This window comes from Triticum urartu, chromosome 2, assembly GCF_003073215.2.
Source record: "Triticum urartu cultivar G1812 chromosome 2, Tu2.1, whole genome shotgun sequence".
NCBI classification, from domain to species: domain Eukaryota; kingdom Viridiplantae; phylum Streptophyta; class Magnoliopsida; order Poales; family Poaceae; genus Triticum; species Triticum urartu.
In genome coordinates this window covers 511,056,212-511,080,032 of record NC_053023.1, presented here as the reverse complement: position 1 = coordinate 511,080,032, position 23,821 = coordinate 511,056,212, and the positions used below count along the sequence as shown (strand labels likewise).

Here is a 23,821-nt window from a genome sequence, read left to right as displayed (position 1 = left end):
TGTAGTGTTGACATCGTCCTTAGAGCAAGCTATGTGCAAGTTATTTTTCGGCACACAAGCTTTGCCGAAAAACAGGGGGCATGTGTTGACACCAGATTTTGGCACGGTCAAGAATTTAAATAATATGGCTTCAAATGGAGAAGTGATCTACATAAAAAAGTTTCGTATTGTCGATATGAACATCTTTGAAGTTTAGGCCATCGCCATCCGATCTTATCTAGAAGGCCGAAGTTGTATTCGAAATACCAAGATTTTGTATTCAGAACACTATTCGGCTGATTACGCTCCCAGGACTGCCTCGTATGGAAAAATGATCTATATGAATTGTCTTCGTCTCGTCGAAACGATCGATTTTGATATAAATATCGTCTTAATCCGAGGTCGTATGCAACCGGTGGAGGCAAAACAAGGTCAGAAACAGAAGCTGCAGAGTCATTTCGGACCGACCGAGTTGATTTGATCGGTGAGACCGAGTTTGTCCGAAAATTTACCAGAAAGTTGGCAATGTTGACTCGGTAGGACCGAAGCAAACCAATCGGTGAGACCGAGATTGATCCGTAAATTACAGAAGGTTACATAGAGTTGGCCACGTTCACCCGGTGGGACCGAAGCAAACCAATCGGTGAGACCGAGATTGATCCGGAAATTGCCAAAGATTCCTGCCCGAGTTAGGTTAGGGTTTTTGATGTTTTGGATGTAATTTTTAGTACTTTTCTTGTACGGAAAGTCTAGCCGCCTCATAAATAGATGAGAGATGACGGCCGATTGAACAACACACAATTGAACATATCAATCTATCATCTTTTACCTTTACCTTTATCTCCCTTCCTTGTTCTTCTTTTTTCTCGTTCTTCGTTCGTTCTTCTTGTTGCAGGACGACGAACCTCGAGGACCTAGGGGCGATCAGGTCGACCTAGGGCAGCCCATAGCCACCGCGCGCCCTGACGGGGTCCCTCCCAGGCGCGTGGGGTTTCGGGTCCTCAAAAGCTCCCGCCGGATTGCTTGCGTACCGCGCTTTTGGATGAGTCTCCTTCGACGTGAGCTGCGGTGCATCATCCTCGGCGTTGGAGGTACACGGTGACGTGTTCATGTGCGATCAAAGGGTCCAGCCGAAACCGCATTGATCTGATTTGGAAGCAAAGAGCAAAAAGGCGGGGGTTGGTGCGCAGCGAGTTTAAAATTGAGATAAGCCCGGGAAGGCGACGTTGCGCGCTCTCGTCTCTTCACTCGCCGGGGCCGAACGAGTGGTCCTCCTCCACCTCCAGTCCACCTCCGCCTCCAGTCCCCAAACCCCCCAACCTCTCGCAGAGGCAGAGGCAGAGCAGACCCACCGGCTGCAAGGCTGGACCACCGGCCACGAGGCCACGCGTCAGGGAAACACCCTCTCCCTCTCCGAACGAAAATGGAGGTGGTCGTCTCGTCGTCCACCTTTGCCGGGCCCGTCCTTAATGACGCGCGGTAATCTATCGCCCGAGCTGAGCTTCTACAGTCACCGGAGGTCCGGGGAGCACTGTGAAGCGTCACATGGGATGGGCTTGTACGTACGCTAGCTGCACATTTATTACGGCAGTGGGCAGGTCGCCCATCCCCATCGCGGCCGCCGTCTCCCCCTTCTCGCCTCCAGCTCCAGCTCCAGGTCCCGGCCCGCTTTAAATCCGCCCCTGGCCTCCCTTCCGGCCTCCCTCCCTCCATCGCTCGCTCGCCGCTGCTTAGTGGAGTAGTATAATCAGTACAGATAATTATTGGCAGCCAGATATTTTCGTCCGCTCAGTTCAGTTCACCACTGCCGGTGGCCGCCAGTGCCCGGATCGCCGATCGACACATGGACGCGGCCATATCCGCCGCCCACGAAGCGCCGCCCGCTGTCGTCCTCGTCTCCGCCGGCGCCAGCCACTCCGTCGCCCTCCTCGGTAAGTCAAGCGGACCGTTTTCTTTCTTCCTTTCTTTCTTTCTGGGCGGAGGGAGCGTTTCGTCGAGCGCCGCCTCGGCGCGCAGGGCGGGGATTCTTTCCTTCCAGTTGTTTGGGCGCAGCAGTGGGGTGTGGATCGCGGTGCTGACGGGTTCCGCACCGCGGTGGCGGCGGCTTGTGCTTTGTAGCGGGCAATGTGCTGTGCACGTGGGGCAGGGGAGAGGACGGGCAGCTCGGCCACGGGGACGCCGAGGACCGGCTCGTGCCGACGGTGATCACCGGCTTCGAGGCGCCGGGGATCACGTCCGTCATCTGCGGGGCGGACCACACCACCGCCTACTCCGAGGACGAGCACCAGGTCTACAGCTGGGGGTGGGGGGATTTCGGGAGGCTGGGGCATGGCAACTCCACCGACGTGTTCACGCCCCAGCCGGTCAAGGCGCTGCAGGGGATAAAGATCAAGCAGCTAGCCTGTGGGGATAGCCACTGTCTGGCCGTCACCATGGCCGGTGAAGTGCTCAGGTAAGCCGGCTAGCAACACTTGGTATATACCAGCTGCCTTTCAAAAAGTGCAACATATGTGCTACCGAGAGGACTTTTCGTCAATTGATAAGATCGCTGCATTGCATTGCTCTGGTTGATCTTCGAGTGACTGTTACTCTAGTCTGAACTTCTCATACATGCTTGTTTTAGTTGGGGGCGTAACCAAAATGGCCAGCTTGGCCTTGGAACTACTGAAGATTCGCTGCTCCCACAAACGATTCAAGCTTTTGAGGTACAATATTCTTCTTATGTGCTATTTTTAGATAGCAAATGCAAATATATGATACAAGGAAAAGAAAATCTAGTGTCATCTTCCTTGATACTTGTCCATGACAACAATCTTTTGATTGCATTTTGTTACGGTAGGGATCCCCTACCAGGGAAGCGTGCCATGTGGAAATAATTGCTATGATTTGTAGTATTCGATATACAGACCAACATGACATGTAATGTTGGTGGGATCCTGTCAGATTACTGTGATGGGCATTCCGTCATTTATACGTAGGTACCACTCTGATATAGACATCAGTGAATAGCACCGTGTTAATGATAAACAAATAACCTTTAAGTATACTTATCTTCTAAAAAATTATCAACAAATATAATAAAGCTTGTGTGGGAATGCAGACATGCTGACCTTCTAATGAATATGATGTGCAAGGTTATTAAGAGCTAATGGTCCAAAATGTGTAGGGTATTTCTGTGAAGATGATTGCTGCTGGTGCCGAACATACTGCTGCAGTAACTGAAGATGGCGAAATCTATGGATGGGGCTGGGGTCGATATGGAAACTTGGGTCTTGGTGATCGGAATGACCGATTAGTTCCTGAAAAAGTATCTTCAGTGGAGGTAATGGTCTAATTGGCATGACTTGCTTAACATTTACATCCACAGACACACTCCTACTAATGCCTTCATCAATTGATCCATAAAAATGGAATATTCCATTTCCATCTATATCTGTGTTCTGTAGTGGTATTATCAAGCACCCAACATATCCCTGTTAGTGTTATCATAGAACTAATTAATGATGAATATGATGGACCAGTATTCAGAAACAAGGACTGGCTTCCTGTCTGGGGCAGTACTACCCATGTATATTCATGCTTCATAGTTAAATAGCTAACACTTCAGAAGAATCTCTAAATGGAAACATCTGGAATACTAATTGTTCTTTGAGATGACTAGTAGAAGCTTATATATCCTCATCTAGCCATCCCCATCCAGTCATCCATATGTGATTCTATTCATTGAAATTACATTTTTTTTTGGAAAAGGAGGCTTACCCCCGGCCTCTGCATCCGACTTTTACATGCAATGCTGTCTTCTACAGTTCCGACTATGGAAGGCATTAGTTTATTTTTTGTCTCGTCTTCTTACTTGCTCTCTTTGTTCTTATGCTTCCAGGTTTATCTTTATTTTGTTACTTGCACTTTTGTAGGGAGAGAAGATGGTGCTTGTTGCATGCGGATGGCGCCATACCATTACTGTTTCCTCCTCCGGTAGTTTGTACACTTACGGTTGGAGTAAATATGGTCAGCTTGGTCATGGCGACTTTGAAGATCATCTAGTTCCACATAAAGTAGAAGCCTTAAAGGATAGCTCTACATCCCAGGTACTAGCTAATACCAACAACATTCTGTGTTACGCAATGTTTATGATTATATCTTCAGGCAAGTCCATAGCCATAGGGCAGGGCTTGGGATATCTAGAGGCAATGTAGTGTTACTTTTGTAGTCCTCCAAGCAACTCAGAACCTATCATATGCTATTCAGCCTGCAGAATTCCTCGGGCTGGACTAAAGTCTTGGTGCTATCAAGTTTTCTTTTGTTACATACTGCATATGTGCTGATTGATTGGTGATTGAGGTCTGTGAAGAAGGTTAATAATATGTACATATGCTCTATCTCATTTAGATTTCAGGTGGATGGAGGCACACAATGGCACTTACATCAGATGGAAAACTTTATGGATGGGGATGGAACAAGGTCATTATCAATGTCCATCTACTTTTCTTTATCTGTCATATAGTTGGTATCTGTGTAAAACTACACAAGGAAGTCTTTTATTGCGTGGTTTTGTTCACGATTTCAAAAGACCAAATACTCAAAATGAATCTCTAATGTGGTACCCGGCCGTAATCAGTTTTGTATATGCATTGATTACTATGGCGCCATCATTTCATGACAATCAAAAGATACCTCTACACAAAGAAAACAAAATAAGACTTCATATTAATTTAAACATGACCAACCGAGTTTCAGAATGTGATCATTTATTATAATTTTTACTTGGAGAATCACCATTGTTTGCTAAAGTGCAACCACTTTATATAGGATAGATTTAAGTCTTTACAGATGCTTGGCTTTGGTAGAATGTTGAGAGTCATAACTCATCCGATCGGGCTATACAACACTTAGTTTTTACTAATGAGTAATGACTAGCCAGAATGAATGGAGTTCTGTCGGATCCTAGATTTGAGCCCTTTCATTATCCCTGTCGTCATTCGATAAGTTTTTTCACAATGCTACAGCTAGTGGTGGACTGGTTTTTTGTGATCTCATTCATTTAAATTTATTATTGTTAAACGGTGCCTGTATGCTGAGCTTGGCTTGAATTCCGACTCTACTTTTCTGCACTGGCATATTATGGTCGACATATTATGTTCCCAGTGTTTCATCTTTCACTTGTCCATGTGGTTTATCTTTGCCTGCACTAATCGTCTCATATTTTCATCTGCAGTTTGGGCAAGTTGGAGCTGGCGACAATGCTGATCACTGTTCCCCAGCACAGGTTAATTTTCCAGAGGAACAGGTATGGCATGTGTTTGGGAGTGCTAAATGATCCATGGAAGTCATAACCAGCAAATTTATGCTCAAAGTCGTCTCATTGATTCACGTGAATAATAATCAAACTTCCATACCTTGTGGTGGTACTGCAGAAAGTTGCCCAAGTTGCTTGTGGATGGAGGCACACTCTTGCTTTCACAGAAAAGAAAAATGTGTTTGCATGGGGAAGGGGTACCAGTGGACAACTCGGTCATGGGGAAATAGTTGACAGGTGGTTCCTGTTTAATGTTTTTATTCAAGCACTCATTTGAACTAGCCCTTGATCACCTAACGTAAACTAACAAAATATCATCTTGCACAATCCTGAAGGAACACACCTGTGATTATTGATGCCCTAAGCCCGGATGGTCCTGGCTCCAAGAAGCTGGAATCTTCAGCAGCTATTCCCTTTGCTGGTTGGTACCAAATGCGCTCTAGCCACAGATACTAGCAGGCGCTCGTTTTCAGACAGACAACTAATGGTACTTCGTGATGTTTTCAGCTAAAATTTGGGTGTCACCCTCTGAAAGATATGCTCTTGTTCCTGATGAGAAGGTGAGCTCATGCCTAGTAGACATGCAACCTCTTTCTCCTTGCGAGAATATGAAGTTCTTTTACATACCGTTGGACTGTCACTGAAGATTGATCCGTGTTGATCTGTAGGTTGCCAAATCAGGCGATGTCAGCGCACGTGGCAATGGTGCGGATGCGAGTGTGCCCGAGAACGATGTAAAGAGAATGCGCGTGTCATCCTAGTTCGATGACCTATCATCTATGCACCTCATTAACCCTAGCACTACTATCAAAAAAACCTTGCGCATTGTTCACCAGTTTCCACCTAGTGGTGTCCAGTTAATGTGCATTCCGTTCTGCCAAAGTACTTTCCAGAAGAGGAGCCTCCTTCTCCTGGCGTTGAGATGATGTATCAGCACCTATGGTGTATAATTCACCTCTTAGAGGTGGCTAGTAGAATCAACCTGGACCTGTGTTTGGAATGTTTCAGTAGCTGCATCCGACACTTTGTTTGGACGGTACAATCAATAAGCTATACGTTCTTATCCCTATTTTCAGTTTTTCATAGCTCAATCTGGACTAAATTGTTTTTATTTTGGAAAATATACTAACGGTAATTTCATAACAAAATGATACATTATTGTTTTTTCAATGAGCTAATGAAAATGAAATGAGATAAACATTTTTTGGGTCCCTCAACTGTCTACACAATTCCCTTTTGGACCACTTATACTAGACTTAAACATGCTCTTTATGGTGCCTCCTTTTTTTCCGAGAGTATGTGAAACGCGTACCATTCCTTCTACTTCTTTATAGATTTTTTTGACAAAAAAGATTACCCCCTGTCTTTGCATCAAAGCGATGCATGCAGCCATCTTATTAACTAAAAGGTCAAACAAGTGTGTAGTATGATACAAAAACTCATTAAGAGATAAAAAAAGGGAGAACTCAAAGCCACAACTGGCAAAACATAGAACTAGATGCCTATACACTTATCCTCTTGTTGGACCGCCATCCAAACCAGTTATAGTTATCCCGTGCTACCGTCTCACATCGGTTGCACCCATATGTCATATGCTCCTTGGCTTCCGCACGGCTAAGTAACAACCACGTACGGATCCAGCCAGTTGCTCTGAAGATCACGTGCAAAAATATTTGTGATGTTTTGTCTGTTACAAATCACGTCATTTTGACAGTTTCATATGGCCCAAAATAATGCACACACTCCGAGTCGAATATGCGCCCCTAACTTATGCTCTACCCCGTTTAGCCAAGTCCCAAAAAGGGGGTTTATGGTATCAGGTGGTAAAAAGCACATGCACAGTTCGCCGCAATAGTTTGTCAAGTGGACAATCAAGAAACAAATGTTGGATCGATTCATTTCGATCGCAGAAACATCGCTTACTACTCTCCTAATTACGTTTTGCCAGGTTATCCTTAGTCAGGATCACTTCTTTGTGTACGAACCACATTAAAAAACTATCTCTAGTGGAACCTTAATTTTTCAAATATGTAGTGATTTTGAGATTGGACCAGTGTGTTATGAAGTCTATATACATAAACTTCACTGAGAATACTCCTGACACTGAAAATTTCCAGTGTAGTGTATCTGGCTCATTAGAAAGGCCGATTTGCATCACCCTGCACAAGATGTAGCCATCTATCCCATCGTTCCCCTAGAAGCGATCTTCTGAACTGTATGTTTAAAGGAACTGATCCTAGAATTATACTAATGAAAGCCTCCTTTCGTTGTACAATATTGTAGAGGGTTGGATATTGTATGGCGAGCGACGTGTCCCCTAGCCACGTAACTTCTCATAACCTACTTGAATTGCCATTCCCGACACTGAATTTGGTCCTATTGAAAAGGCTACCTTTGTCCGCATGAGCCCCTTCCAAAAGGATGAATCATTCGACTGTGCCGTAACTTGGGCAAGGGTCATGGAGTGTAGATACTTGTTACACAATAATTATATCCACACTTCCTCGTCCTCAACGGGAAGTCTATACAACCAGTTACTGAGTAAGCATTTGTTCTTTATCTCAAGGTTTTCTATAACTAAACCTCCTTGATCCTTCGGCCTGCGAATTATATCCCACTTTGCCAGCCTATATTTTGATTTAGTCTCATCACTCTCGCAAAAGAAGCATGATCAATAAAAGTCATCTTTTGCGTACCCCCATGGGTACCTCAAAGAAGGACAACAGGAACATCATTATACTTGTAAGCACGAAATTTGTCAGGATTAGCCGACCCCCATAAGACATAAGTTTGCCCTTGCAGTACCTAAGCTTTTTTCTCAAATACATCCTCTATGCACTTCCATTCTTTCTTGGTGAGATTTCAGTGGTGAATTGATATTCCCAGATTCTGAATGGAAGAGACCCCAACTGCTACTTGTGATCTGCGTTGGTATTTCCCCGAAGAGGAGATGATGATGCAGTACAACAGAGGTAAGTATTTCCCTCAGTTATGAAACCAAGGTTATCAATCCAGTAGAAGAATCAAGCAATACTATGTAAATAGCACCTGCACATAAATAACAAATACTTGCAACCCAGCGCGTAAAGGGGTAGTCAATCCCTCAACGGTTATGAGCAAGATTAAATTGTATATGATTTGATAAATAGATCTAACTAAATTGCAAAGTAAAATAAATAAAAGAAAATTGCAGCAAGGTATTTTTAGGATTTTTATATGATAAAAGATAGACCCGATGTTCATAGTTTTCACTAGAGGCTTCTCTCAAGAAAATAGAATACAGTGGGTAAATAAATTACTGTTGAGCAATTGATAGAAAAACAAATAATTATGGCGATATCCAAGGCAATGATCATACATAGGCATCACGTCCAAGATTAGTAGACCGAAACGATTTTGCATTTACTACTATTACTTCACACATCGACCGCTATCCAGCATGCATCTAGTGTATTAAATTCATGGAAAAACAGAGTAATGCATTAGGCATGATGACATGATGTAGACAAGACAAACTCATGTATGAATAAACCCCATCTTTTTACCCTTAATGGCAACCATACATACGTGTCATGTCCCTTTCTATCACTGGGATTGAGCACCGCAAGAACGAACCCATCACAAAGCACCTCTTCCCATGGCAATATAAATTAATCTAGTTGGCCAAACCAAACCAATAAATCGGAGAAGAAATACGAGTCTATATTAATCATGCATAAAAGAGTTCAGAGAAAACCCAAATAATATTCATGGATAGATCTGATCATAAACTCACAATTCATCGGATCTCAACAAACACACCGCAAAAAAGAATTACATCGGATAGAACTCCAAGAACATCAAGGAGAACATTGTATTTAAGAACATCGAGAGAGAAGAAGCCATCTAGCTACTAAGTATGGACCCGTAGGTCTATGATAAACTACTCACGCATCATCGGAGGGGCAACAAGGTTGATGAAGAACCCCTCCGTGATCGTTTCCCCCTCTGGCAGAGTGCTGGAAAAGGCCTCTAGAGTGGATCTCGTGGTTCTGGAACTTGTGATGGCAGAAATAGTATTTCGTGGACTCCCCTGAGGGTTTTGGGATTTATGGATATTTATAGTCAAAATTAGGTCATACATAGCCTTAGGGGCCCCACCACCCATCAGGGCGCGCCTACCCTCCTGGGCGCGCCCTGGTGGGTGGTGGGCCCATGCTCCCACGTCTGGTCTTCCCCCGAAGCTTCTAGTGTTCATTATGTCCAGAAAAAAATCTCCAAAAAATTTCGTGGCATTTGGACTTCGTTTGGTACTGGTATTCTGCGAAACCAAAAACAAGTAAAAAAACAGCAACTGGCACTGGGCACTAGGTTAATAGGTTAGTCCCAAAAAATAATATAAAGTTGCTTGTAAATATATATAAAACATCCAAGATTGATACTTTAATAGCATGGAACAATAAAATAATTATAGATACGTTGGAGACGTATCACCAACTTACACCCAAATAACTGTCTATAATTGTCCTGCTCTTCCTTGGCGCGTCCAACATAGAACATTTCACTTTTGTTAAAACTAGATGATTCCCCGCGCATTGCTGCGGGAATGTATGGTCAAAAAATAAACATTGATGATTAGGTAGAATTATGATTTTGATGATCAGATTACTCTTTCAGTCACATGGAACAATGTTATGAGTTCAAGGGGAAAGAGAAATTTAATTTTCACTGTCCAGTACAATTCTATGTGTAGGTGCTAATAACGGGAATTTTGCACCAACCAAAAATTGGAAGTACATTATCAAAGACTTGGTCATTACATACTTCCCAAATGCACCAAGTCTCTAAATAGCAATTCCCATGGCAAATAGTTTGTTTATCTATTCTTTAACAATCTCTATCCCTCAAATAATTTGGTTGCCTGTTCTCCATTAGCATTGCAAGGCAAAAGAAAATTCCAAGGAAAATACAACTATATTCCTTGACATGAGTACTTGAGCCGGCAGAACATTTCCAAAGCAAATTGAAATGGAATAAAAGATCCCTCAACTTTTAATATGCCCGCCAAAATACTAAGGCACGCCATGGAATCAGGAGCCCTGTTGGATTAGTAACGCTGGATGTCAATAAGGAAGCTTGTAGTTATACAAAATAGCAATAGATGCATTATTGTTCCCAACAAAAAGATTGATCACATGACGTCATGACACGGGAGGATAAAAGAAAGATGCATCAAGTAGCAGAACGGAGCAAGAACACAACCCACTTTTTATTTTTTTGCATTTATTCTCAGCATAGATGAATTATACAATTAGAAAAACAATACTGCCATGAAACTATACATAAAAGATCCCTTGCCAGACCACAAGTGAAAGGCAACAAAATCGTAAGCGAGAGTAATAAACATGGTCACAAAACTGATGGCACCTCGATTGGTAATGGCCAATTAGCAAAGGAGAATGCCCTCAATGTTGTGGTTCTCTACAGTATATTCCATGAAGATTTGCCCCATGTTACTCACAATAAGAAGGGAACATTACTTGGAGATGCCAAATCATTTTAAAGCAACCCAAATATGAAGATTTGAGCACCACTTCACTACTCCTTTGGCAAATTTTGGGTCATCCCCACAATCAAATTGACAAAAAATGGAATAATCCAATGAGTCTACACCACCAACAAAAATAAAATCATGTACATTTCATAGAAATGTACATATTAATATAACAACAAAGTTCAACGGATTGATATACTGAACCCTTTACAAACTGGTGATGCACAAATATTGAACCATACATAACTGGTGATTATTTGCTAGATTTAGTTGGCAATGATTACCATGAAGGTCACGATAATGGGAATGAAGAAAGCATTGTGAATGAAAAATCAGAATATAATTTGGAATCTCATACGTTCAAAAGAACTCTAGTGCTGCAAAAATAAAACAGTGTTGGAACTATGAAGTTTCTTAGAGGAAGACAAAACATATCTTACCATCATAGTGCAACGATGAAGTATTTTTCAAGAATAAAAAAATCATTGGTTGTCAATGATATACCAAACACATGGTGTTGAATGACAGAACATTGATGCACTTTTAATATGTAATCCATGTCTTCATCTGTTGGGATGACAATATAGATCTCAAAGTTTTCCGTACAGTGACGAAACATGAGTGGTATGACATCAACTTCACTGATTTATATCTTCTATATTTCAAACGAAAGTTGTCATGTGGCCAAAGCCCCTAGCCAACTTCATGAAAAAGAGAACGGACATGTGCCAACACATAAATAATCACAATGGTATGCATCAGTAATCCTATAATTATGATACAATACATGTTCTTTTGAGATCAATATAGTGCAAGAGGGAACGTCAGATTAACTTTGCATGACCTAGCAGGCATGAGACAATTTTGGAGCAAAGGTGCAGACACCAACCTGATGTTGAAAACTATGGGAGCGATGTCGCTCCACTATCTGAAGGTTTTTTTTACGGGAGCACGGGAAGTCGATTGTTGAGAGGCGGCGGCATCGTCGCTTCCGTACAACATGGAGGTGGCGGAGGTCGTTCTTCAGGAGGCAGAGTCGTCGAGGTGGCCGGGGTTGGGCGCCTCAAATCTGCAGCGTGGTAGTTCTGCACCGGATCTCCCTCCCCCTCTCCCCTACCTCTGGCGCCCCCACCCATCACCATCTCTCCCCAGATTAGATCGAGATGCAGGTGAGGCGACGGGCAGATCGATGTCGCGATGGAGGTGGCTCCATTGAGGTCCTCGCATGCCAGGAGAAGGAGAGGAGGATGCGGCGGCATGGGGTGCCCGTGCTCGCCCGCGTGGAAGAACGCCGGAGCGGTCAGCTGCAGGGCATCGATGGTGCGTGGGTAGTGAATGGGGGCATCTCCTGCTGCCAGGGATAAGAAGAGATCGACCGATAGGCTTCTCTTGATCGGTTATTACACCACCTCATCAGTTACGGAAGCCCAAAGAGGCTCGCTTATGACTTTGTTACCCCCGAAACAAAAAACAAAACGACTTGTTGATACTGATCTGGCGAGCGATAATATTCTGTGATGGGTAAAAAAGTTAATTATCAAAATAAATGATGATGTGGCAGTTAGTGGGTTACTCCTATTTAGTATTGATGATGTGGATAGTGTGCATGTTGAAAGAATAGGTAGAAGTGGGGAGCAACTTATTAAGAATGTTAGATTGATTTCCAACCCAGAAAGTTGTTCGAAGAGACATAAATCAGATTCATATTCCTAGCCTTTTGTCAAATCAAGTTCCATGAAAATAATAGTATCATCTGCATATTGAAGAATGAAAACCCCACTATCCACGAGATGAGGAATAAGCCCACTGAAATATCGTGGATGTCGCCTAGAGGGGGGGGGTGAATAGGCTCTTTAAAATAATTACGGTTTAGGCTTGAACAAATGCGGAATAAACCTAGCGGTTAGTTTGTCAAGCACAAAACCTACAACAACTAGGATCACCTATGTGCACCAACAACCTATGCTAAGCAAGATAAACTACTAGGTGATAGCAAGATATATGACAAGAAACAATATGGCTATCACAAAGTAAAGTGCATAAGTAAAGAGCACGGGTAAGAGATAACCGAGGCACGCAGAGACTAGTCCGGTGGTAGAGCGGTACATGGCCGGTACAACCTTCGGACCAATCCTGGAGCGGTACACATAGACCATGGGTTAGTACACAAAGCACAATGGACAATGCTTACCATACCATGAGATCACTTGATCCCACTCAGTGTATCTTCTACGCTTTGTGTGATGATCAACTTGAATCACTCTCTCTACTTAGTCTTGATCAAACTTGACTCTTTCCAACTCTATGACCAATCTTTGGATAATTCCTTAATACCACCTTGGCCAACTCATAAACTCTTTGAAACCAACACATGTACTTCAAGAAATGCCTATGGAAAATCCTTCAAATATAACTCAATGCAACCACTAGTCCATAGAGAATGTCATCAATTACCAAAACCACACATGGGGGCACCGCATGTTCTTTCAATCTCCCCCATTTTGGTAATTGATGACAATCACTTTCAAGAGAGTTTATATAAGGAATTATGCATCACCATGCAATGCAACAACCAATGATGCAGGAGAATGAGATGCAAATGCTTAGGGAAAAAACCAAAGCAAGGAGAAGACTCTGAAAACCTTCTCAACAAAACTCTCTGAAACGAAGACTCTGAAAACCTTCTCCACAAAACTCTCTGAAAGTTCTCCCCCATTGGCATCGATTGCCAAAATGGGCGAAAAGCTTAGAAGGCCAATATAAAAAGTGTTCCTCCATAAATTGTGTATTTCTCAACAAGATAGTGGAATGCCATACACATATCCAAAGGTAAATACTTGGAGGAACACAAACTATATTAAGGCACAAATATTGCTAAAGAATGATATGCCACAAGGACATAACAAAGAGAGACACAAGCAATCAAGCAATCAAAAGATACCAATTGAAGCAAGCAATCAAAGGATATCAATTGAACCAACTAGACCAAAGATCCTACGAGCCACATGAATAAAGGATATTATGATATGAGCAAAGGAGTGTTCTAAAGAAACTAGAGAAGCTCCCCATGATTTGTGCACGCATAAGAATAATTGTATTTGGATACAGAGTGCACAAAATAGGATCATAGCTCCCCCACAATCAATAAAAACTTACAACAAGTGCAAGTGATCATATAGGAAACAAAGCCTAGTACTTGCAACAAACACATGGTTGAGCAACAAGTAAAAGATGCAACTTAAGAATGGGCTCAACCAAAATGATGTGTGTGAGTCAAGACAATGCACTTGAGAAGACTAATGTATGGATGATCATTAAGCATCAATAAAGTCTTGAAAGAATGAGGCACACGGTGCAAGGCCTATCATTCCCACACACAACTAGCAAATGGGTTCACAAGCTTATTAATAAGCATATAAAGAACCTATGCTTGTGACAGCCCATGGTGAAGATAGAAGATGAAAGCCTCATCATTACAAGGGATACCAATTAAGATGGCAAAAGCCTCGTAAAGGTAAGCATGAGGAAAATAATCTTCACCACACAAGAGTGCATCAAGATGCAACGATAGAAGACACGCACTCAAGGAAAAAGCTTTCATGGAGCCACCAAAGAAATAATATAAGAAAGACAAGGTGGACGTGAAAGAAAGGATATCAACTAGATATGCAACTTCTCTCAAAATGAATTCCTACCATACAACCATCAAAGACATCACAACTAGCAACATGAGATCATCGTTGAGATGCTTTGAGAAAGGAAACAAGTATCACAAGATGGAATGAATAGCATGCCAAGATGCAACCTACACAAGGTTGAATGCAAGAAAATAATGCATGAATAGATACTTGTTACCGAGATATCATTGGAAGGATGTAGAAGAAACCAATTGAAGGTAGTAGATAGTAGTTCATTGAGCATCCTAGCTTAACTCCAACAAGCACATGGTCACACCACCTTCCTTGTGAGTGAGCCGAGCATCCAATGCATATCCAATTGTTCCTAGAACAACAACACAAACAAAATGGTACCCAAACTCATCGGGACCAAAGAGTTAGAAACACCAATATACATAGGACAAACTCCACATAAATATGTGCATAAAGAGAAGGAAATGAATTTCATGCACATCTCATGCAATTTGAGACTTGGTGGAGTTTCCCTCTATATTTGGTCAAATAAATAAGGCATGCCACAGAGACTACATGAAGTAAATATGCATGCTCAAGACCTTCAAGAACCGAAACCAAATGACAAAGAAAAACCAAGTGAAGAAAAGATACCAAATGAATAAAACATCACTTGGAGGATATCCATAAAAGATACATCGAGGAATGATATATCCATTGATACACTCAAAATAAAAGATATCAAACTCCCAAAAGAGAGGATGGTTCCAAACAAACCAAGCTCTCTACAAAGTTTCATGATGGCACAAAGTACCAAAACGAAAACGGCTTGCCTTCCACCAACACACACTTGACAAGTATCGCAAGATGAGTGTTTTATAGAAAATAGGATAGCTCCCCCGATACTAGTGCATTATAGAGAATTTGCATTTGAATACAAAATGCACAAGGTGGGATCACCACTTTCACTATATCTAGAAAACACTAGACAAGATCAAGAAATTAACAAGATCCTCAAGTGGTATGGAAGACAAAGGGAGTTGATACATTCCTTGGCAAGAGAAAAGGCAAATAAAAGCAAAAGCCAATGTAAAGAAGATCAATAAATTCTACCACACAAGTGAGTACCAATTATCAGAAGACAAGAAGTAAATGGAAATAATTCCCGGTTCTAGACAACAAGGATATCCAACAAAAACCTTCACACCACACACAAGCAAATTGCAACTTGTAGAGCTAACATGCCACCTAGGAACAAGATAATTTACAATATCAATTCTAGGTGACAATATCTCAAATATACACATTTTCTAGGCTTGTAATATGCACATATTACTCCCCCATAATGTGATACCAATAAAAAACTTTACAAGAGGCAATAAGAAGATCCAACAAGAGATAAATAATGGACTATTTACAATTTGAATTTCTTATGAGAGATATACCACCTAGCGACTAGATAATCTTGAAATATCAATACTAGATGGCATTACTCATGTACACACATTTATCGGATTGTGAGGTGCATGAAGCACATCACTCCCCCCAAATGGGATGTTCCATTAATCTCTCACACGAGCCAACTAGGATACAGAAAAGAAGCATAAAGGCTCAACGCATGACACACACACATGATGCGCAAACCAACACAAACATACTTGATTGCTTAGGATAATCAAGTTGGAAGCACAACATATACAAACACATGCAAGGAACAAAACTAGACATGCAAAGGGGCAAGTATCTATCAATGTAAACACTTTAAGCACGAGTTACCTCAAGGAGGAACATTGGATATAAGATAGAAACTTGATAATCCGAATGACTCGGCTTGAGACAATATGAATGGTGAAAAACCCCCTTAATTCTTCATAATGTAGCCAAGTCTCCAATGCCCTCCGTAGACACCTATTGATCAAGTTTGAGCTAGTTGGTCCCCAACCAAGTTGGGTCCTAAGAGGTTAGTCACAATAGGCTTGTCTACCCAAATGGTTCTTTGCTTGACACCAATTTGAGTACCAACAAACTTGGCAAACTCATTGCCACCCTTATCCTTCGCAAGAGAATAGATATCATCCATAATAATTGGGTTGGATAAGTTACCACTAGTGCATGAGGAAGCAAGGTGACCTTTCTCACGACATAGGTAGCAATGTCTACTCTTCATTTCTTCTCGCTTGATTTCTCAACTTGAGGTTGAGCATGAGAATGAACTTGTGGCCGCTTCCCTTGTTGCTTGTCACTATATGACTTCTTCTTCAAAGGGCACGGTCTAACATGATGTCCTTCAATTTTGCACTTGAAGCAAATGATCTTGGCCAAATTCTTCACTTGTTTTTGGCCCTTCTTCTTGTTTCTCTTGGACTTCTTCTTCTTCTTTGAGTTTAATCCAAGTCCACCTTTGTCATTGGAGGATTTTTGCACGCTCAAGATGTTGTTGAGATTAAATTTCCCTTCACGACTCTTTTCCAAGTCTTTCTTCAAAGAAGTGACTTGGTCCGTGAGCTCTTTGATTTCCTCTACATGGTTACTCTCAACACAAGTACTAGAGGAAGTATAAGCTTCATTGCTAGAGCAACAAGGCAAGGAAAGAAATTCATCACAAGATGTACGAACATTATGAGTAGATGAATTACAAGGACTAGCACATGGCAATATAGCATTTTGACTATAAGTAGTGCTAGTATCCACATGAGGCTCACTAGGTGTTACCTTAGCAAGCATGGCCTCATGAGCTATCTTTAGCACATTATGGGATACTAGAAGATCATCATGAGAGCTTGAGAGATTTTCATGGCTTTCTTCCAATTTCCCATAATTGCTAGATAGCAACTCTAGTTGAGCCCGTAGCTCAACATTCTCCTTCAAAATGGATGCTTCACATGTAATAGAGTTAGTAGCACAAGCGTCGTCAATAATAGCAAGAGGAGAAGGCAAATTTACAAGCTCTTTTGAATAAGAGGCTTTAATTTGTGCATGAGACTCGGTGAGTTTGATGAGCTCACTCTTAATGACCCTTGAGCCATTTTCGAGGTGCCCAAAGTCCTCAAGAAGTTTAGCATGCGCAACTTCAAGCTTCTCATTTTTAGTTTCAAAATCATTGGCCACTTCCAGAGTTCTATCATAAGATTCCTTCACTCTAGATAATTCTAGAGCAAAAGTCTCCTCAAGAGATTCCTTGGTGGTTTGTTCAAGTTCAAGAGATTGAGAGAGGTCTGCAATCTCATTAGCGTAATCACGCTCATGACCTTCCATTTTTTTCAATGGTGACCTCATGCTCCTCAAGATGAGATTCCTACTCCTCAATGTGATACATTCCTTGGCAAGAGAAAAGGCAAATAAAAGCAAAAGCCAATGTAAAGAAGATCAATAAATTCTACCACACAAGTGAGTACCAATTATTAAAAGGCAAGAAGTAAATGGAAATAATTCCCGGTGGTAGATAGCAAGGATATCCAACAAAAATCTTCACACCACACACAAGCAAATTGCAACTTGTAGAGCTAACATGCCACCTAGGAACAAGAGAATTTACAATATCAACTCTAGGTGACAATATCTCAAATATACACATTTTCTAGGCTTGTAATATACACATAGCATATTAATCCCCCATAATGTGATACCAATTAAGGATAAACAAGAGGCAAATAAAAGGATCCAACAAGAGATAATTAATGGACTATTTAGAATTTGAATTTTTCATGAGAAGACATACCACATAGCAACTAGATAATCTTGAAATATCAATACTAGATGGTATTACTCATGTACACACATTTATAGGATTCTGAGGTGCACAAAGCACATCACTCCCCCATAATGGGATATTCCATTAATCTCTCACAAGAGCCAACTAAGAAATAAACAAGATGCAAAATGCTCAACGCATGACACACACGTACATGATGTGCAAACCAACACACACATACTTGATTGCTCAAGATAATCTAGTTGCAAGCACAACATATACAAACACATGCAAGGAACGAAACCAAACATGCAAAGGGGTAAGTAACTATCAATGTAAATACTTTAAACACGAGTTACCGCAAGGATGAACATTGGATATAAGATAGAAACTTGATAATCCGAATGACTTGGCTTGAGACAATAAGAATGATGAAGTCCCCTTAATTCTTCATAATGTTGCCAAGTCTCCAATGACCTCCAAGAACACCTATTGATCAAGTATGAGCTAGTTGGTCCCCAACCAAGTTGGGTCCTAAGAGGTTAGTCACAATAGGCTTGGCTACCCAAATGGTTCTTTTCTAGACACCACTTTGAGCACCAACAAATTTGGCGAACACATTGCCAACCATATCCTTCCCAAGAGAATAGATATCATCAATTAGAATAGGGCTGGATAAGGTACCATTTGTTCATGATGAAGCGACATGACCTTTTTCACGACATAGGTAGCAAAGTCTACTCTTTACTTTTTCTCACTTGATTTGTCAACTTGAGAAGCATTAGCTTGAGTTTTCTTGGGAAGAGGCCTTTCTTCAACTTGAGGTTGAGAATGAGAGTGAACTTGTGGCCGCTTCCCTTGTTGCTTGTCACTAATGGCCTTATTCTTCAAAGGGCAAGATTTAACATGATGCCCTTCAATTTTTCACTTGAAGCAAATGATCTTGGCTGAGTTCTTGACTTGTTTTTGGCCCTTCTTATTGTTGCTCTTGGACTTCTTCTTCTTATTGGAGTTGAATCCAAGTCCACCTTTGTCATTGGGGGATTTTTGTACACTCAAGATATTGTTGAGTATGGCCTTCCCTTCATGACACCTTTCCAAATATTTCTTCAAAGAGGTGACTTGGGACTTGAGCTCTTTGATTTCCTCTACATGGTTAGTATCAAAACAAGCACTAGAGGAAGTATAAGCTTCATTGTTAGAGCAAAAAGGCAAGGAAAGCAATTAATCACAAGATGTACCAATGTTATGCTTGGATGAATCGCGAGGACTAGCATAAGGCAATATAGCATTTTGACTAAAAGTAGTGCTAGTGTCCACATGAGGCTCACTAGATGTTACCTTAGCAATCATGGCCTCATGTGCTATCTTTAGCACATTATGGGATACTAGAAGATCATCATGAGAGCTTGAGAGCTTTTCATGGCTTTCTTCCAATTTCCCATAATTGCTAGATAGCAACTCAAGTTGAGCCCGTAGCTCTATGTTCTCCTTCAAAATGGATGCTTCACAAGTAATAGAGTTAGTAGCACAAGCATAATCATTAACAACAATAGGAGAGGACAACTTGGCAAGTTCTTTTAAATATGAAGCTTCAAGTTGATCATGAGACTCGATGAGTTTGATGAGCTCACCCTTGCTGACCCTTGAGCCATTTTCAAGGTGCTCAAAATCCTCAAGGAGTCTAGCATGAGCAACTTGAAGCTTAGCATTTTTAGTTTCAAAAACATTGGCCACCTCAAGAGCTCTATCATGAGATTCCTTCACTCTAGATAATTCTATAGCAAAAGTCTCCTCAAGAGATTCCTTGGTGGTTTGTTCAAGTTCAAGAGCTTGAGAGAGGTCCACAATCTCATTAGCGTAATCACGCTCATGACCTTCCATTTTATCAATGGTGACCTCATGCTCCTCAAGACGAGATTCCAACTCATCAATATATTTCTTGCCCTCAATAGCAATAGACATGATTTCCATGAAGTTGGAACGAACAACTTTATTCTTAAGAAGAGCTTTAAAAATCATTCCCATCTTAATTTTTAAGGAGGCAACATCATCATTCTCTTCATCATAATCGACATCATCATCATCACTCTTGCCATCATCAATATCATCACAAGATATATTGGGATTAAAAGTGGGAGATACCTTTGAAGCCTTCGCCATAAGGCAAAATGCAATAGATGATGATGTAGGATCCCTTGAAGCACCATTCAAGACCACATCTTGTTCCATGGAGTGTTTGGTTTCCTCTACATTGTTAGTACAACAACTCGAGGAAATACATGCATTTTTATCATGGCAATAAGATATAGCAAGCATATCATCATGAGATTTAGTCAAGCAATTTCTACATGATATGCACGGACTATCAACACAAGCATGGGAAACATGTAAGGTGCACGAAGTGTTAAAGTCCAAAGATGGAGCATTGCAATAAGATAGTGATGAAGAGTCATCAGTGATAAGCACACTATCATCATTGCAATGACCACCACTACTCACCATATCATTACCTTGTGGCAAACCACATGTGGGTGATGTAGTAGAAGTTGATAAAGCAACATGGCCGGAGGTGGAGGGAGAACAATAATCCCCACAAAATCTTGGACACACCATATTTATCTTGAAGCTTTGTCCACAACTCATGAGAATCCCGGAACGACATGAGTTGAAATATAACTACATTGCTCAAAGCATCGAAAAGCACATTAGAAGCTTGAGCATTGAGATATGAGTTTTTCTCATCCTTAAAGATAATCTTTGGGGATCCTTTGGAGGAGAAAAACCCATATCTACAATTCGCTCTAAATTTGGGTCCATGACCCTAAAGAGATTAAGCGTGCGAATTACCCAAACATCAAAATTTGTGCCATCAAAACTAAGAGTGTCAAAGAATCCTAATCCCCTAGTCCACATCTTTACTCTCTAGGCGGTTAAGCCTAACAAAGAGAGACAAGGCTCTGATACCAATTGAAAGATCGAGGATGCCGCCTAGAGGGGGGGGGTGAATAGGCGCTTTAAAATAATTACGGTTTAGGCTTGAACAAATGCGGAATAAACCTAGCGGTTAATTTGTCAAGCACAAAACCTACAACAGCTAGGCTCACCTATGTGCACCAAGCCACCAACAACCTATGCTAAGCAAGAAAAACTACTAGGTGATAGCAAGATATATGACAAGAAACAATATGTCTATCACAAAGTAAAGTGCATAAGTAAATAGCTCGGGTAAGAGATAACCGAGGCATGCGGAGACGACGATGTATCCCGAAGTTCACACCCTTGCCGATGCTAATCTCCATTTGGAGCAGTGTGGAGGCACAATGCTCCCCAAGAAGCCACTAGGGCCACCGTAACCTCCTCACTCCCTCGCACAATGCAAGATGCCGTGATTCCACTAAGGAACCCTTGAGGACGGTTATCGAACCCGTACAAATGGCAACCCTTGGGGGCGGTCACCGAACCCGTACACTTTAGCAACCCTTGGGAGCGGTCACCGAAACCCGTCAAATTGCTCGGGGCGATCTCCACAACCTAATTGGAGACCCCGACGCTTAGCTTTACACCACAATGATTGAGCTCCGAACACCACCAACCGTATAGAGCGCCCAAGCACGCAAGAGGAACAAGCTCAAGGGTACCAAGCACCCAAGAGTAATAAGCTTCTCAACTTGTAAATTCCACGTATCACATGGAAAACTCTAACCGATGCACCAAATGCAATGGCAAGGGCACATGGAGTGCCCAAGTCCTTCTCTCTCAAATCCCACCGAAGCAACTAATGCTAGGGAGGAAAATGAGAGGAAGAACAAGAAGGAGAACACCAAGAACTCCAAGATCTAGATCCAAGGGGTTCCCCTCACATAGAGGAGAAAGTGATTGGTGGAAATATGGATCTAGATGTCCTCTCTCTTTTCCCTCAAAAACTAGCAAGAATCCATGGAGGGATTGAGAGATAGCAAGCTCGAAGAAGATCAACAATGGGGGAAGAACACGAGCTCAAAGAATGAGGTTCATTGGGGAAGAAGACCCCCTTTTATAGGTGGGAAAAATCCAACCGTTATGCTCACAGCCCACACAGAGCGGTACTACCACTCGACCTCACGGTACTACCGCAAGGGGTAGCAGTACTACCTCAAAGGGTAGCGATACTACTGCTTGCGAGCGGTACTAAAAAAATACATCCGAGCCTACCACCGCTAGACTTGTGACGAGGTTTTGGTCCGAAGCGGTACTACCGCTGTAGTAGCCGTGGTAGTACTGCTCTGGAGCGGTAGTAAAAAATTACATCCGTGGAAGTACCGCTGCAGCCTTTTCAGAACACCAAAACTGCCACAACTTCTGCAAACGGACTCTGAATTCAATGAAACCAAGTTTGTTGGAAAGCTAGCGATAAGGGCTAACACAATCTTGAAAGAACTAACAATAAGAAGGAAATTAGAAAAGGCCTAAGAGAAAATGATGAGAACCCTTCCTTGAAAAAGACCGGTAAAACCTCCAACACAGAAAACACGATAGAAGAATCATATGAAATCCGTTTTTGATGTACTAGAGCTTGTCACGAAGATAACCACAAGCTCTAAAACCTCAAAATAAAATAAAAATAAGAATCAAGAGAGATTATGCAAGGATGCAATGGTTTGAGCTCTCGACAAGCGATACGATCACGCTACTCACTTGAGAGCCCCCCTTGATAGTACGGCTATCGATCCTATAACCCGGTCTCCAAACTATCACCATGAGACCGTTAAAATATAAAAACTATCAAGGGCAAACCTTTGCCTTGCATGAACTCCACTTGAGCTAGATGATGATGATCTTGACTCACTCAAGTTGGACCACCTTTCTTGATTGTGTTATGTCGATGAAGACTAGATGATTGTTCCCCATACTCCACTATGGGTGAGACACTCTTCGGCACATCTTCACAAGTCCATTGACACCACAATGGACGGCAAGCATCAAGCACTTGATCTCTTCATGATGCTCCACTTGAACTTGCACACGGAATTCTTGATGACGATCACCACTTGATGTCATCCTCACCATTGGTTGAGTGATATCTTCCTCTTGACGCAAGCCCGTGAATGCGTACCTAACCCCACATAGAACTCTCACATAGACCATGGGTTAGTACACAAAGCACAATGGATAATGCTTACCATACCATGAGATCACTTGATCCCACTCGGTGTATCTTCTACGCTTTGTGTGATGCTCAACTTGAATCACTCTCTGTACTTAGTCTTGATCAACCTTGACTCTTTCCAACTCTATGACCAATCTTTGGATAATTCCTTAATACCACCTTGGTCAACTCATAAACTCCTTGAAACCAACACATGTAATTCAAGAAATGACTATGGACAAATCCTTCAAATATAACTCAATGCAACCATTGGTCCATAGAGAATGTCATCAATTGCCAAAACCACACATGGGGGCACCGCATGTCCTTTCACCCACCCACCTGACCATCCTCTTTGGCCCGACCAATTAGGACTATCAGCATGTTAGCGATGATATTAAAATAGATTGGAGACATTGGATCTCCCTGACTCAAACCCTTTTGTGTCAGGAAATAATGACATATGTTGTCATGAACCTTTATCCCAACACTAACTTTTTGTACAGAGGATTCTACCTGCTTCGTCCAGGCCGCATCAAACCCTTCATACGTAAGATCTGCTATA

General features: G+C 41.9%; 1 protein-coding gene across 1 annotated transcript; it reads left to right on the top strand.

The window, feature by feature from the left end:
• Nucleotides 1-1,291: 1,291 nt before the first annotated feature.
• LOC125538335 (ultraviolet-B receptor UVR8-like) lies at nt 1,292-6,344 on the top strand. The gene is made up of 12 exons (XM_048701594.1): nt 1,292-1,636; nt 1,750-1,910; nt 2,098-2,431; nt 2,603-2,684; nt 3,146-3,301; nt 3,894-4,067; nt 4,369-4,440; nt 5,195-5,266; nt 5,394-5,512; nt 5,611-5,696; nt 5,783-5,835; nt 5,944-6,344. Exons 2-12 carry the CDS (start codon nt 1,823-1,825, stop codon nt 6,034-6,036), a joined length of 1,329 nt encoding a protein of 442 aa, XP_048557551.1. The 5' UTR covers nt 1,292-1,636; nt 1,750-1,822; the 3' UTR covers nt 6,037-6,344.
• The last annotated feature ends 17,477 nt before the right edge of the window (nt 6,345-23,821 follow it).